Raw genomic sequence first — 16208 nt, 5'->3', positions numbered from 1 at the left:
TAGAGTTTTGAAAACAGGATATCCACATGTAAAATAATGAAAATGGACCCCTATCTTACACCACTCATAAAAATTAACTCAAATTGGATTGAAGACTTAAATGTAAGACCTGAAGCTGTAAACCTAGAAAAAAACATAGTGAAAAAGCTCCTTGAGATTGGTCTTGGCAACGATTTTTTGGATATGACACAAAAAGCACAAGCAACAAAAGCAAAAATTAACAAGTGGGACTACATCAAGCCAGAAGGTTTCGCCACAGCAAAAGCAACAATCATCAAAATGAAGAGGCAACCTACAGAACAGGAGAAAATATTTGCAAGCCATAAAGCAGATAAGGGGTTAATATACAAAATATTTAAGAACTCAGACAAGTCAATTGCAAACAGACTAATAACCCAAATAAAGAACGGGCATAGGACTTGAATAGACATTTTTCCAAATAAGGCACACAAATGGCCGACAGGTACATGAAAACCTGCTTGACATCACTAATCATCAGGGAAATAAAAATCAAAACCACAATGAGATTATCACCTCAGACCTGTTAGAATGACTGTCATCAAAAAAGACAAGAGAGAAATGTTGGTGGAGAAAAGGGAACCCTCGTGTGCTGTTGGTGGGAATTTAAATTGGTACAGCTGCAAGGGAGAACAGTACGGAGGGTCCTCAAAAAATTAACAACAAGCTACCACATGATCCAGCAATCCCACTTCTGGGTATATATCCAAAGGTAACAAAATCACTATCTCGAAGAAATATCTGTACCACCATGTTTATTTGCAACAACATGGATGGACCTTGAGAGCATTATGCTAATTGAAATAAGTCAGGCAGAGAAAGACAAATAGTGTATGATCTCACTTATATATAGAATCTAAAAAAACCCTAAACTCATAGAAACAGAGAGTAGACTGGTGTTCCCAGAAACTAGGGAGGGAGCAGGGTGGGAATTGCGGAGATATTGGTCGAAGGGTACAAACTTTCAGTTATAAGATGAATAATTTCTGGGGATCTAATATACAGCATGGTGACTATAGTTAACAATATCATATACTTGAAAGTTGCAAAGAGAGTAAATCTTAAATGTTCTCACTACAAAAGAACATAGTATGTAAGGTGATGGATGTGTTAACTAACATCGTGGTAACCATTTTGTAATATGTCCATCTATCAAATAACCATGTGGTAGATCTTAAACTTACACAATGTTGTATGTCAATTATATCCCAATAAAGCTGGGGGGAAAACAATTTCATGCTTTAAAAAGGCCTGTTTTATCAATTGAAATAATAAATAAATATACATTTCTTTGTAAAATGCACCATAAAGCAGTAAATTACAGATAGAAGACAAAAAAAAAATACCAAATTCATTCTTATCAACTGGAGTTTGGGCCACAGAGCTCAATATGCCATGTGTCCTATTCGGGGAAACCAAGCTATTTAGGGGGTTAAGTGCAGGAGTGACACGGCTCTGAAAGGAGATGATACTCTTTAGGGCTCTACTATGGGCCCCTTAACCAGAGATGAAAAAATAAGCCTGTGTCCCCACTGTAGGTCACAAAGTTAGGGCAGAGATAGTATAAAAAATTGAGGGAGATTTTCAACCAGCAACTTTTGAGAAATCAGGAGTAGTGAATAACAGAATGTGAGGCCCTTCTCCTCCCTATATTTTTTTATTTCTTCTCTTTGCCTTCCTTGTTCTATAAAAAGTACAGTCATGCACCACATAACGATGTTTTGGTCAACAACAGACCGCATATACAACGGTGGTCCCATAGGATTAGTAGTACCATGTAGCCTCGGTGTGTAGGCTATACCATCTAGGTTTGCATAAGTATAATCTCTGATGTTTGCACGATGACCAAATCACCTAATGATACATTTCTCAGAACGTATCCCCATCATTAAGCAACACATGACTGTATTTTCAAAACTTACAACTTTCATGAGGGCAGAGACCATATGGGTTTTTCCTCCCCATTGTGTCTCCAGCATTGAGCAGCATGTTTAGTATCTAGTGGGTACCCAGTCAATACTTGATGGATGGAAGCATAGGTAGGCAGGTGGATGGGAAACAGAAAACAGAAAAGGTAACACAGCTTAGAGGTCTGTAGGAAGGAAAAAGGGCCGCCAAAGGCAGAGGTATAAAAACAGAGCCAAAAACCACCTACTCTCTGTTAAGTTGTTCGACCCCCTGCCAATGCAAAGAGGGAAGCCTGGACAGCAGTGAGACTCACTCACAGTCTGTAAGATCAAAGCGGAACAATTGCTTAGGATAAAATACAGCTCTTACTCATTGAAAACAAGAAATAAATTTTCCCCTTGAGTTTCTCAAAAAGAAGATAATGGTCCCCCCAAGTCCCTGCCCCCCCAACCCTAGAGCTTTCACTCACTTTCCTGCCCATCTACCTGAGGCCAGTACTCACTGATGCCAATTTAGTGGCTCTCTAGAATGGGGTCTTCAGCAGGGGGGCTTGCTCTCATAGTTGCAATTCTGGGTCTTGGGAACACTGGAGCCCTGGAGGGGCCTGAGGGTGTGTACAGGTAATGAGTATGTAAAGATTGCCCAAACCACACAGGTGATTCTGATACACTTCCCCTGCCCCCTCCTGCCCTCGGGGCCCATGTCCCTACCTGTCTGCCTCTTGGAGAATCACAGGTAAAATGGAATGAACGCTGTCCTCTGCAATATCCTTGCAGTTGCCTGACAAGTCCTTGACTTTTCTTACTGACAGTAAGCCCCAGAAGGCGGGAGGGGAGGTGACAGTGGAAACTGCTATTTTGGACTAATTCTTACTGACAGAGAGGATTGGTTAGGAAAACAGAAATGACAAGAACCTTGGGAGAAAGCTACTGTGCTAGCTTAGAATTCACAACAGCTGTTGGTTTAAATGAGTTGAGAATGATTTGGACAGAATTCCAAACTCCTAAATCCTGGACCTCCATCCACGAGGGTGGTATCGGAGAGGGTGCTCTCCAAATGCATGCTGCTTCTTCCTGTGGGGCTTTGGCCACAAATCCGAATGAGAACATACGAAGACCCCATTTGTGCCCAAGGCCAAGTGGGCCTTGGTCCTACACCAAGATCTGGGCCCTTGGGATCTCACCAACTAAGAGGTAGAGGGAGGCAAAGAGAGACAAACTTGGGGCCAGGAAACTTAATGACAAAGGAGCTTTTCTCTAAGGTCCAGAGAGGCAGGCATGTCTTCAAGCTTTGCACCCCTGGGCTTTTCCCCATCTGAAAGAAGCACCATTGGAGGTCTCCTCTTAGAAAGAACCCTCTACACACACTCTTTTGTGGGGTGATCTTCTCCCCAACCCCTACCATTTTACTTTATTTATGCCACTTAATAGCAACCCTGCCATGTGGGTCCTACTATGTTAACCGTAGTACCTCACAAGTAAAATAAAGAGGATTAGAAAGATAAGTAACTCACCCAAGGCCTCCAGTTCATTCGGGGAAGACCCAGATTCTGAAACTAAGTATGTCCAGTTCTCAACCGTGTCTTGTATCCACTGCATTCTGCTAACCTGTCCACCCAGTTGTCTGTTTTCCATGAAATGATACCACTGTCCAAAATGTCACACAGTATGAGAGAAAGGACAGACTTCCACTGAAAGTTGCTTGGAATAGCAAGTGCCACATCACTATTTTAAGATGTAGTCTTTTCCCTGCTAGGTAATCTCTGAAGCAGGCAGTCATTTAAAATACAATTGGCTTCAATCTTTGCATGGCTTCTATCTAGAATCAAGGGGCAGCACCGAGGAAGAAACATATTATAAAATTGATCATCCACCCGTGGGAGGCCTCAAATAAGACACATCTTCTGGCCCCTGAAGATGAGACCATAATAACAAAGACCAGAGCCTTTTCACCCCTCCATTTCTTCCTATTTTATCACTATGCTTCAGTGTAAAAAGAAACCAAGGGCACTGAGCATAGGGAAAGTGAAACTTCGGCTACTTGATAGCAGACCAGTCTGTAAAAATAGGAAAATATTTAAAATGGAGTGGATAATGAAGGAAAGAGCTCTAACTCTCATAAATTCAAGTATATCCCATGCTGGCTTCTTCTGACTTCCAAAATTTGTGAAAAGGAATGGAGAGAAAGTGGGTATCAGATATTTATTGAGAATCTACTACATGCTACATACAACATACTGAGTTGGGTACAGTGGGCTCAATCTGCCCTCACAACATCTACATTTCTGTTTGGAAGGAGAAATAGACATAATTCAAGTAAACAAACAAATCATTATAATAACTGCAAATGTAGCAAGTATGAGGAAGGAGACAAATGGAGCTATCTGAATGAGGGTAACTGGGATGAGAGAGGGTCAGCCATGCAAAGTGGGAGGTGAGGAACATTCCAGGCAGTGGGAAAGGTGGATGCAAAAACCCTAAGGCCGGAAGGAATGTATCATTTTTCCAGATCTTCCAGGGCATCTAACTGTGATTAGGAGTTTGGAATATATTCCAAGTGCGATGGGAAGACATTGGAGAATTCTAACCTAGGGAGTCACATGATCCTATGATGTTTCAGGAGCATAAATGTCACCATCCCAATTTGTGGAACAATTAGTTTCTCTTTTACGTAAGTAGATTTTCTGATCTGTTTTGCTTAATTTAACAGCCTTGCACATGTGAGTTTGTCTTTTTCTTTATGGTGTTGAATCTGTAAGCCTTCTTGGAAGAAGGGGCATACCTGTGAAAAAATCTCTCTTACCACTTGATCTCTCCAGGTCTGGGAGGGCAAGAGAAGCAGTGGGGAGCCTCCTAGCCATACAAACCCACAGGCTTTGTGGTGGCCAGTAGCCTGAAGCTTGGAGATGAGTTTGTTTCAAGAGACCTCATATCAGCAGAAGGGGATTTTTATGACATTGCCAATCAATAAGTGTTTGAGTGCTGGGTCTTTGCCAAGCATTGTGCTGGATTCTATGGATTCAAAAATGAATAAGTCGGGGATCCTGTCTGTCTGTCCATTCCATCCCTGCTCCTTTAAATGCGGTCATCCAAAGACTTCGTGACGTGATGTGTGTCACAAGAACCCAAGGTTTACAGTGATGCCCATTCTGTCTCAGGGCTCCTGATATCTCCACCTTGTTCCTCCTGTTGTGGACTCATTCCCAGTCTGACTTTTCTGGATCTCATCATGGATGTCCAATATCTGGTACTCACTAAATCATGGGAGAATGAGCATGTAAATGAATGAATGAACTTGTCTCAATTTGGCAAGCACTTCAGATGACAGTGCCCTTCTTGAATATCCAAAGAATGCACTTTATTTTTGAGGGATTTATAATGCAAAATACAAGAAGTGTATAAGATAGAGGTTCTTAACCTGGAATTGAGAGGTTCCTAGAGAATCTGGATCTGGGCTTTGGTGGAGGAGATGCCCCAACCTCATGAATCTTATCTCAAACTGTGAATATACACCATTGGGCATTTTTTTGTAGGGAGAAGGTCTATAGGCCCTGCCAAATTTTCAGTGGATCTTATGACTCTCCAAAGCTTAGTAGAAGTTGTTATTGTTATACCTCTAGTGTTACTTTGATTGTTTTAGGAACTATCAATCCCATTAGTCTAGGTAATGGCAAATATCAGTGATGGCTCATCAAAACTCTCCCTTAGGAAAAATCCTCTTCTTCACCCACAGAAGTCAATTTCCTCTTCAAGCAAACCTCTGGGCAGGGTGAGGGTAGCGTCTATGGATAGGAAATTTGGTTTTTCTTGGCTCACCTTAGTTTTACTGCAGCAAATTGTCTGAAAAACAAATAGAGTGAAACCCTAGCTGACAGAAATTTATGGCTTCTGACCTGTTCTTTCATCCATTATCTTATTTGCTATTGGTCACAGTGAGAAGGGTGGTTGGATGATCCACATGTTATAGGTGGAGAGAGCACAGCTCAAAGGGTTTAACTAACTTTCTGAAGATTGCCAAGCCAGTAAGGGTGGACGTGGACCCACCTAGAACCCAGGTCTCCTGATTCCCAGCTGTTCTAAGGGTACTCAGTATTTGTTTTAATCAGATGTGGTAAGGCACACAGACACAGAAATAACTGTCATGAAGGAAGAAGTTTATTATACTAATAGTCCCCTAGAAGCAAGAGATATGCCATACCATGCAGGGCCACAAGATGAGTGGCCAGAGAGAGAGGCAACTAGTAGGTTGAAGCCTTTCTTGAGTTTCCCTGGGAAAAAAGGGGCAGAGCAGAGTAGGCAGGTTTAGAATTGAATAATTTCAGCAGGCTCTGGGTATTTCAGCATAGGGGTTGTCCCTAGTTATCTGGGACGTGGCCCTGGAGTGATTAGGGCAGGTGGATAATGGTCCAGGGTGTGAGTACCTGATGAAGGAGGTGGTTGTTGGCACTGGCTCTGGATTGGTTGGTTTGCATATCAAAGGTGCACTTCCAGGCAAATTGTTTACTATCTCCAGAATTAGCTAACCCTGGGAGGGTCAGTCCCTCCAGGGCAGCCCCAGATATCAGAACATCAAAAATACAGAGAATAAAAAGACATAGTTAATACACTGGCTCTGCCCTCTGAATGAAGTGGATGGAGTTGGATAGTCTGATAAACTTTGAGGATATTTGTAGATCGACTTCTCACTGCTCTGTAAAGTGGTGTGTAATCTCCTCTGTTCCATTGTACTAACCCAGGTCACAGTCTCTGGGGGACCCAGAGGCACCGATCTCCACCTTCACAACCACATGGCCCGTAAAACTGGACTTCATCCCTCTGGTCAAAAAATTACAAATGACAATTTTTTCTAAATTGGGATGTTTTCAATACCATGCATGAGGTGTCAGGCACTGTGCTTGAGAGAAAGGAGATTATACAGACTCTTAGAGCATCCCCAAAATGACAGTCCATTTCTCATAATGATCTATGATATTCATTTGTTGAAATTTTATTACTTTTGTAATTTAATTCAATTTATTCCATTTTATTACTGCTCAGGGCGGTGTTACCTTATTTGCCTCTCTCATCCTTCTGGATAAGGATGTTTCTTCTTTTATTATGAGCATGATAGCTTCTAGATTAAAGCAGCCTGCTCAATATAACTGTTTCTGTTGGTGTCAACCTCCTCCGAACCCACCTCTACTCTTGCAGCATTTTCATGAAGATAAATATTGACAGTGATTTATGAAACATTTTTGTGAGTAATCAAGTTCCAGCCTTCATTTTCTACTTAGAGATTAAAGATTTTATTTAGAAATACTTCCCTCCATCAGAAGTCATAGAAATGAGCAAATCATAATGAAGTCGGTTAGGAATATCTTTGGTGAAGATACAGATGAAGAATGTATTCAGTAACATCAAATTGACTTTAAAACATAAAGACATCAGGAGACCTCTTTCTAAGGCTGAAGTTGTGTACTGTTTTTGAGAAATCCTGGAAGCATTTTAGGGAATCATTGAGCTGGGCAGTGAGTCTGAAAGGACATGAGCCAGCAAGAAGACATGAAGGGGAGTCCACGTGGTTACTTGCAGAGGCTGCCACTTAGCTGAATGAAAATTTAGAACCAATGGCTGTGGGCACCCATAGGTACTGGATGATTCTTTTTGCAGATGTCATTTATGCCTATAATCCATATAAATTGCATATTTTAAAGGTAGAAATACTGGATTTGTAGTTAAATGTTATTTTAAAATAAAAGATTGCCTTCTTTTTTTCTGTCCTAGTAAAATCTATTTGGAGGCTTCTCAGTGCCCTGTCCCCAGCCCTTTCCTCTGTATCTGGGAGCAAGAGTGGGGTTATTGTAATTTCAGGGAACAGTGCTTCAGGTGTGGACACCCAACTCAGCAGCTACAAATATCTGGGTACAGACCTGCCCTTTGCAGTTGGCTGATCTGTTGCCCAGCCTTCTTGGTGTCTGATGTTCTTCCTGCCTTGCTGGGTGGACACAAGCTTCTTTAAAAATGGCGTCTTGATTCAGCTCCTCTCTCTTCTCTTTTTAACCGCTCACTGGATTGTAAACTCCTGCAAGTTTAGCCTCAATCCTTAGGAATCTATAGAAACAGCTTTATTGGAAATGACTCCAATGATTTCTTAATTCCCAGTCCCACTTCCTTTGCTCATCTTTCCCACCTCATCTTCTTGGTGGTATTTTTCTAAAGACCACTTGTGTGAGACCTATCATGGGCACTTTTAACAAATGTAGATCCCTGGGCCTACTTAACCTGAATCTCTGGAGGGTGAGTGCTGGAGACTCCACCTTTAACATGTGATTCAAGGGCCCTGGGGATTCTGACGCCCGGAGAAGTATGAGAACTCTCGCCACCCTGGCCAAAACCACTATCATCTCTCACCTGGAACGTTTCAGTGGCCTCCTATTTAGTATCTCTGCTTCTCTCCTTATCTCCCTAAGTCTGTAGTTCTCAAACTTGGCTACACATTGGAACCTCTGTAGGGAGATTGAAAGTCGAGCCCTGCCTCCAGAGGTTCTGATTTAATTGATCTTGTATAGGACTTGGGCATTCAGAGTTATAAGGTCATCACAGGAAAATTGAATGGGCAGCCAGGATATGCACAGCCATTCATGGCCTATTCTCCACACTGCAGACAGAATGATCCTTTTTACAAAACTATGTGTCAGTTCATGTCAGACTTCTACTCAGTCCCTCCTGTGGCTTCTCTTCTTGCTGCAAAAAGAGCCCATGCTCTAACAGTGGCTTCAAGGACACACATGATCTGGCACCTGTTATCTGTCCAAGGTTCTACCCTACAACCTCTCGTAGCTGACTCCATTCCATCCACACTGGTCTCTACAATATCCCTCGAGCATCCCTATCTCGAGGCCTTTGTACCTTCTCTTCCCTTCATCTGGAACATTCTTCCCCAATAGCTACATGTCTTGCTCCCCCTACCCCACCCCATTTTGTCCAGATGCCTGCTCAAATATCACCTATCAAGGAGGCCTTCCCTTCCTTCCTTTCTAAAATAACAACCCATCACTCTCCATTGTCTTACTCTGCTTTATTTTCTTCATAAGCATTTACTACAAAAGATAAATAAATGTTAAATGTGAATTTGCCGTTTATTATATGTTTCACTCTCATGAAAATGTAAACTCCCTGAGGACAGAGAGTTGTGGTTTACTCATCACATCCCCAACACCACCAAGAATGGTCCCTGGCACATGGTAGGTGCTCAGAAGTTACTTGTGACAGATGCATGATGAATTGCTGCTCTGGACTATCTCAAAAGCCTGGGCATTGGTGATCTCCCCTTCACTGCTGGAGGGAGATGTGCAGGCAGCAGCAGCCTGTTTTCTGGCTGTGCAATTGCCCCATTGTAGCTCTACTGGCAGCTGCTCTCCTCCCCCGTTTTAATGGCTGTAGAAAGGAGAATTTGATTCATTATCTTTGCCAACTCAAACTACGTATGTTCACCAAAGTTTGGGAAGAATGGTGCCGTTCTAAGTTTCTGGAGGGTATTGTATCTATATGATTGAGGAGCATAATCTGTTTTCTGGAAAAATTGGCTTGAGTTTTTGTTTGTTTCATTTGGGAAATTTTGTACTAAGTAGATTAAATTAAGTGACTTTGAAATGTCCACATCCTAACATTTTATTAAGCTTAATTGGTTTGGGAGAACATTTAAAGCCCATCCAAACTTAAATGGGAGATCAAAATGAACTACTAGATTGATGCAGACTTTACCCCTCCCACCCCCCCGCCTTTGCGCTACAATAATAAAAGTGGTGTGTTCATGCCTGTGGATGATGAGCACAAAGGCTTTGCTTTCTGGGGAGCTTTAGTGTGTTCTGACATACACCAAAGCTGCTCTGAGCTGTGCCTTGACTTCTTTCCATGGTCATCTGTGCCATGCCCCTGGCTTTCAGAACTACCCCGATCTACCTCTGCTAGGGCACCTTGCCACGTCAGAAAAGTAGCAGGGCTCAAGGCAGACTTGTGAAAGTTTGTTTGGTGGTGCTTCTTAGGGAGGAAATCTCCAGTCGTTGGAAATAGAATCCATCAGTTTACAGAATGTGTTAGTGATGGAAATGAGGAGCAATTTGATTATGTTACTCAAAGAGGTTTTGCCCTCAGTTAATTGAGCTGTGGAGTAAGGCAGCCCACCCTCGAAGATGGAAGACCGGGACTTAATTTCCACATATCATCTCTTCTTGTGTTGGATTTTCACTGCTGCATTTATTCTTCCTATGTCCTTACAGAATGGTTCCGGAAGAAGCAGTGTCTATACTTTCTTCTCATTTAAAATGATCTTTAATTATGAAAGCAGTACTTGTTCATTGGTAAAAACATTCAAGTGATTTCTAAGTTTATGAAGTAAAAAGTATATGTTTCCTTTTAGGAAATATAGGTTTCTATGCTACACAGTATCCCACAATTTGCTTTTTTCCTTTCACCAATTTATAATGGATGTCTTTCAACATGAGTACATAGCGGCATGGTATTCCACTACATGAATGTACTATAAGTTTTCCAGCCAATCAACTATGAAGAGACATTTAGGATTTAACAGTACTTGACCATTACAAATAATGAAGGTGAACACCTTTGTACTTTTATCATTTTGTGTCTTTGTGAAAATGTCTGAAACTGAATTATAGAGCTTTAAGAAGACATGCACTCTAGAGTTCTTCATACTCCTGCAACTTCCTGTCATCTTTGTTACCTGCTTGGCCCCCATAGGCATTTTATTTGTTATCCTGGCTGTAAGATAATGCCCAGAGGTGGAATTACTGGGTCCAAAAAAATTTTAAAATATAAAATGCTATGGATATTGTTAAATTGCTCTCCAAAATATTTATTTTGGAGTAAAATTTGTTTTCTTTTGTTGCCAGTTGAAAGACATTATTGTGAGAAATCCAGGGCGTGAACCCAGTATTTTTTGATTATGTTTATTTTATAGGCAGAGATGCAGCAAGGCATTTGCACGCCACTTCTACTCAGATAAAGAGGCTAGTCCACTGGGAGCCAAGGACCACATATAAATGGAAATATTGAACATGATTCTGATTTTCTTTCATAAGCAATAAAATAAAATACAAACCAACAAAACAAATAAAATGCCTATAAATCCCTTAGCAAGTACCTGACCCAGGGGATGGTGCTGACCATAGAAGCCATAGCAGAAGTGGTAGTAGGGGCAGCAGTGGTGGTTTAAGGGGTCGTGGTACTGGTTTTCATTGCTGTGGTTGTTGTTAACACAATCATTCTCGAGCAATCATGTCTGGTCTGAAGTTTGGCGCAATCCTACTGGTTTTCCAAATGGGTTGCCATCTTTTAAAATCAGGAATTAGAGATATTTTGCCAATGGTTCACAGCATTGTCCTGGAGTTTTAACTATGCCTCCAAGAGAAAACTCAGTTTATCCTAAGGTTCTTCATCTGGACAGCAGAGGAAGTTTGGCACATACGGGTACCTTTACTCAAAAACAAATGGGCTGCCTTGTGTCGAGTCTTTTCCTCTTTACCTACAAAGATAGACTCATAGCTTTATTTCCTAAGAACTATCTCTTATGCTTTCTGCTTGGTTAAGAGCCTTTGGGGATGCAAGTTTTTGTCAGTCTAGTGTTCTCCTTTTAAATAACTAAAATTTGAAATCAAAAGCAAAGATTTGTGATAAAAGCACGGGTCTGATCTCAAGAGACTAGATTCCGGTCCCGGCTCCTGTGGATGCTGGCTCTGGGCCCTGGAACTGATTGGGGTTTTCTGAATTGACAGAACCAGCATCTCCAAGAGGTCGAGAGGAGACCCCAATGTCATCCTGAGGTCTCAGAAGACCTCTCTCATTAGATAAGGACTTGACGAAACTAAGCAAATCACTTTACTTAACTGGGCTTTAGTTTCCCCCTAAATCAGACATCTTTAGCTAAATGCCAACAGTGGCCAGGCAGGAAAAGTGAACAGGAGACAGCTCTGTGTAGAGGGGTCAAAAGTAACCACCTTTGGCCATATGATGTTGAATCTTCCTTTTTTTTCCTCCCAAGAGAAGCCAGAATCTCCCAATTTAAAAAAAACATTTCCTTCCTCCCAATGTGACTCCACTGGGAATGGTGTGGAAAAGAGCTGAGAGAATGAAGAAGGACAGAGACCTCTGTGCCTGACCATCCCCTAAGAAAGTCCCCTTGCAAGGGCTGTGCTAGGTGAAATGACTGCCTTACTGAACACAAATGAGGACAGACTCAGGCTGCATGATGATAAAGTGTATTTAAACATCTCTTTAAGTTGGAAATAAATCATCGCCTAGAAACTAGTCTTCAAGTTATAATTCCTACATAAGAAGATATTCATAATTAAAACAAAATCTTCATTTTTACAGTCATCTCTGAGCATTCATGTATTTTTATCCATTCATATATTGAGTTGCAGCATTCTGTGCTCCATCAGAACACAGCCAGGGGAAAGAGACACATCCCTTCCTTTCCCTATCAAGTGAACCGTCTAGTGGAGCTCAACCTCACAGAAGGTATTAATTAACGACAGTTGTAATAAAGGCTCTGAAGGAGCAGTAGGGGTGCCTGATCCAGTCTGGGTGAGCTGAGGGGTAAAGCTAGTAAAGCCTTTGGTACCACGTGTCCAGCATCATTCATCTAATCCCATGTCTTCATTAACTCATCACAAAGAGGTGGCCAAAGGACTGTACTTGACCTGCCAGACGAGTTTTGTTGGGACTGTGTAGTCTTGCCCCGCATACCATTTTAAAGTTGAATTAAAGGATTTTAACCCTTTTAATTCCATATCTTTCTTCCATTTGACCTTCAAGCACTACTTTGGGAGGTAGGTCATACTTATTAAAAAAATTTTGGCCTCATGAGAGAGAGTTGAGAAAGCAATAGAAAATGAGAGAGCCTAGGTTTTACATGTGTCTTCTGCTTATCAGGAGCCAAAAGCTTAGGAAGACTAGAGAGAGTCCCCATGGGTCTCCTGGCTCCAGGCTGTGCCTCTTGCCCAAGTTAATTACCTCCTAAAATCACGCCAGACACCACAGATGGTAAGAGAGTGTCTGCAGCCTCTCCTCACCATTGGGGGGAAACGTCGAGGGTGTTTCAGGTGCATTTTTATTCCCAAAAAGAACACACTCTGAATTTCCTGTGTGGATGAGGAAAATGGCTGTGGCTTTGACCCAAACTTGGATGGTCCTTGTCCCTCTGTGTGCAGCAAACCCGGGCCCATGATGCTGCCAGTCTCCCACTTCAAGTTGTTCTCCTCTGTCACGAGTTGCACACCAAAAAACAACCACCACAAGGGCCATATGGTTTAAAAGATCAAAGGCCCCAGTTTTGAATATATTTCTAGCTGCCTGTACTTCAAATGTCTTAAATATGTTCCTACAGATGGGGAGCATGGAGCATTAAAGAGGTAAACCACATGTACATGAGCCATGCATGTGGTCTATGCAGGACGGTGAAAAGTGAATACTGCTGATCCGTGTCACTCTTCCTCTCAGGTTCGCATCTTCACGTACCTCATTGGACGAGAGGCTGCTTTTGCAGACAATCTCAAGTGGATGGCCTGTGCCAACAAAGGTAGGTCCCCACAATGTGCTCGGCTCTGAGTAACTTCCTCTTGGACGTGCAGAAATCGAGACAGTCGTGAGAAGGTGGACGCTTCTTAGAGAAGGCTGTGAATTCTCAGATAAGGTTTGGGTATTTCTAAATGATTATTATAGACTCGGAACAGCTTATCCCAAAATATGTTTACAAATTTTGAGGACATAATCAAGTAGGGTGGTTAATCCTCTCTGTTCTGCTAGTAATTGGAAGAATTGCTATGGCAGAGCCATTTACTGTTCACCAAATATCCATGTGCTCACTCACCATTCCCAGCCTCCTTGTAGGTAGATGGGGCCTCAAGACTGGCCTGACCAATAGGCTTTGAGCAAAACAAACCTGGGTCATTTCTGGACTAAAGCATTTAAGAGCTGGTGTGGTGGTATCCGTACTCTCTTCTTCTGCTCTTGTGAACTCTTAAGCTACATGTTTCAATGGAATAGTCATGAAATAGAACAACCTTCATCCACCTGGGTCGCTGAATGATGACATGGAGCCAATGCCATTCCACTCCTTTTGCCCTACCATTTACCAATGCACACTGGATATATACTCTACATGATAGATAAACCTTTGTGGTAAGCCACTGACATTTCCAGTTTGATATGTTCCCACAGCATAACTTAGCCTACATAACTAATTAAGGTAGTTAACTTTAACCTGCCTCAAATGTTCTAATCTTCTAAACAGAGATGGTAATAATAGTTCTTCCTTTGATTCTTATTAAACATAAGGATTAATGAAATGATGTATATTAGGTGCCTAGTTCAGTGCTGGGGCATAATAAGTGCTCAGTAATTGTTGGCTTTTCTGTATTGATAGGTTAGTTGATTGATGACTCCCTGTTGTGTGTGAGAAACAATGCTTTGGGGAAGGCACAGGGAGGAAAGTAACAGGGCCCACCAGTCTAAGGGCTTCTTCTCAGGCTGCACACAGCCAAGAAGGAAAAGCATAGGAGGCAACTAGGTGGTAGAGTCCAAATTCCTCGAGTCCAAATCCTCCACCATCCACCAACCATGTGCAAGTTACCAAACCTTTCTGGGTCTGAGTTTCGTCACCTACAGAACAGGTGTAGTGATGACCCTGCCCCAGACAGATGTGAGCATGAAATGAGGCCATGCACGTAAATCTGGTAGCTCAGTGCCTGGCACGTAAATGCCCCATATTATCTCCTGGTGTTATATCGATCTGTAGGCATGTCTCATCTCCCATCTGAGGCTACGTGCTCCATGAGAGCAGCCTTGGACTCTGCTTTTGTCCTGAGCGCTCTAACAGACCCCAGGCTCCTACTTTACTCAGAGTGGGTGCTCCTTTGATGTTTGAAAATGAGTAAATTGACTATAAATACTAATAAAGGAAGATATGTCCTATTGCACGGTAAATTGGTATTGATGGATTTAGGTGGTCTATTTTTGTGTTGTCTCCTAAGCCATGCTTTATAAAAGTTCCAGTATTTGTATATTAGTGGAAGAAAGAGGACTCAATGAAGGGTTTTCAGGTCTCAGCTCTAGTTTGGTGACTTAAGACAAAGTTATTTTAGTTGCAAGCAACCAAAGTTGCTCCCTGAAATTAAAAAGAGGAGTGTTTTGGAGAGAGAGGGGAATGACTCAGAACGCAGAGTGGGAAGGGAAGCTTGTGTCTCATGAGGGACCAGGGAGCTGTGTGTTTGTTTTTCTTTTCCTTCTTGGTTTCTTTCTACACTCCATGGCATTCTTCTTCTCTATAGATAGACCTTCTCTGCTATGGCATGCACACAAGCAGAAATGGCCACCCCATGCCATCATGCATACGCATCTGTCTACACAGCACATATTGTGGGCAAGGCATGATAGTAGAAAGGAGAGTTTATATCTTCTCCATTTGACACTGATGAGCAACTTTAGGTTCTGATTTCAAGTCCTCCTCCTCCCTCCCAAAAAAGATTAGGACACCCAGCTTGGGCCAAGTCTCCCCCTGCTGAATTGGGTGTGGGTAGAGATAAGCCCACAGGAAAAATGTTATGTGCTCTGCAGGGGCTCAGCATTGTGGGTGAGTGAGTGTGGAAGTTCTCAGAGAATAGATGCATACCTAGGCAAATATACCTCTGCTAGCTTTCCCTTTGCTTGGCATTGTCTTTAATTACCTGCTTCTACTTGGAGCGATCTTTTAAGCAAGTATCAATTTCCTCATCTAAAAAGTAGAGAGCTGCATGGACGGTTTTAACATTTCCTTGAAGCTCTAAAATAACACATTCTACAATTAATTTGGTTTACTAGCTGGCTTGCCTCACTAAAAGGTATTGGTAATTTTGATTTTCTCAGAGTAATGCATTTGGCTTCATTTCAGGGTAAATATAGGAGGAACGTAGGCAGAGGAGATGGAGGCCAAGAGGATCCTAGATTCCCTCTGAGTAAAGAGGCCGTTCTTGAAATAAGTTTTGGAATTTTGTTGACATTTGAAAACCTTCAGTGAGCCACACTTTTCCCATTTTTTTTCTTTTATTCTGTGGTCTTGAAAAAAAGAGTTCCTTTCCATTTTTTAATTCTTTAAAATTTTGCTGTTATTCCTGGCACATCAGATTGCAATTCTTCCCATCAACTAGTATGCATTTAGTCATGGGTTATTGTTTTTACCACTGTCTGTGTCCAGCTGATGAAAATTACTCAAATTGAAGTCTTGTCCTAATCAACTAATATTACACC

At 41.9% G+C, this 16208-nt stretch overlaps 1 protein-coding gene across 1 annotated transcript in view; it reads left to right on the top strand.

Moving 5' to 3' along the window:
- The window catches only part of CACNA2D3 (calcium voltage-gated channel auxiliary subunit alpha2delta 3), an 824272-nt gene that overhangs the window by 527081 nt on the left and 280983 nt on the right, over window positions 1-16208 (top strand). Inside the window, exon 12 of the mRNA XM_044754812.2 lies at window positions 13425-13503. Coding sequence (XP_044610747.1) covers window positions 13425-13503 — 79 coding nt within the window. The remainder of the gene's footprint in view (window positions 1-13424; window positions 13504-16208) is intronic.

Source organism: Equus asinus, chromosome 21 (genome assembly GCF_041296235.1).
Source record: "Equus asinus isolate D_3611 breed Donkey chromosome 21, EquAss-T2T_v2, whole genome shotgun sequence".
In the NCBI taxonomy this organism is placed as follows: Eukaryota; Metazoa; Chordata; class Mammalia; order Perissodactyla; family Equidae; genus Equus; species Equus asinus.
This window is presented reverse-complemented; position numbering and strand designations above follow the sequence as displayed.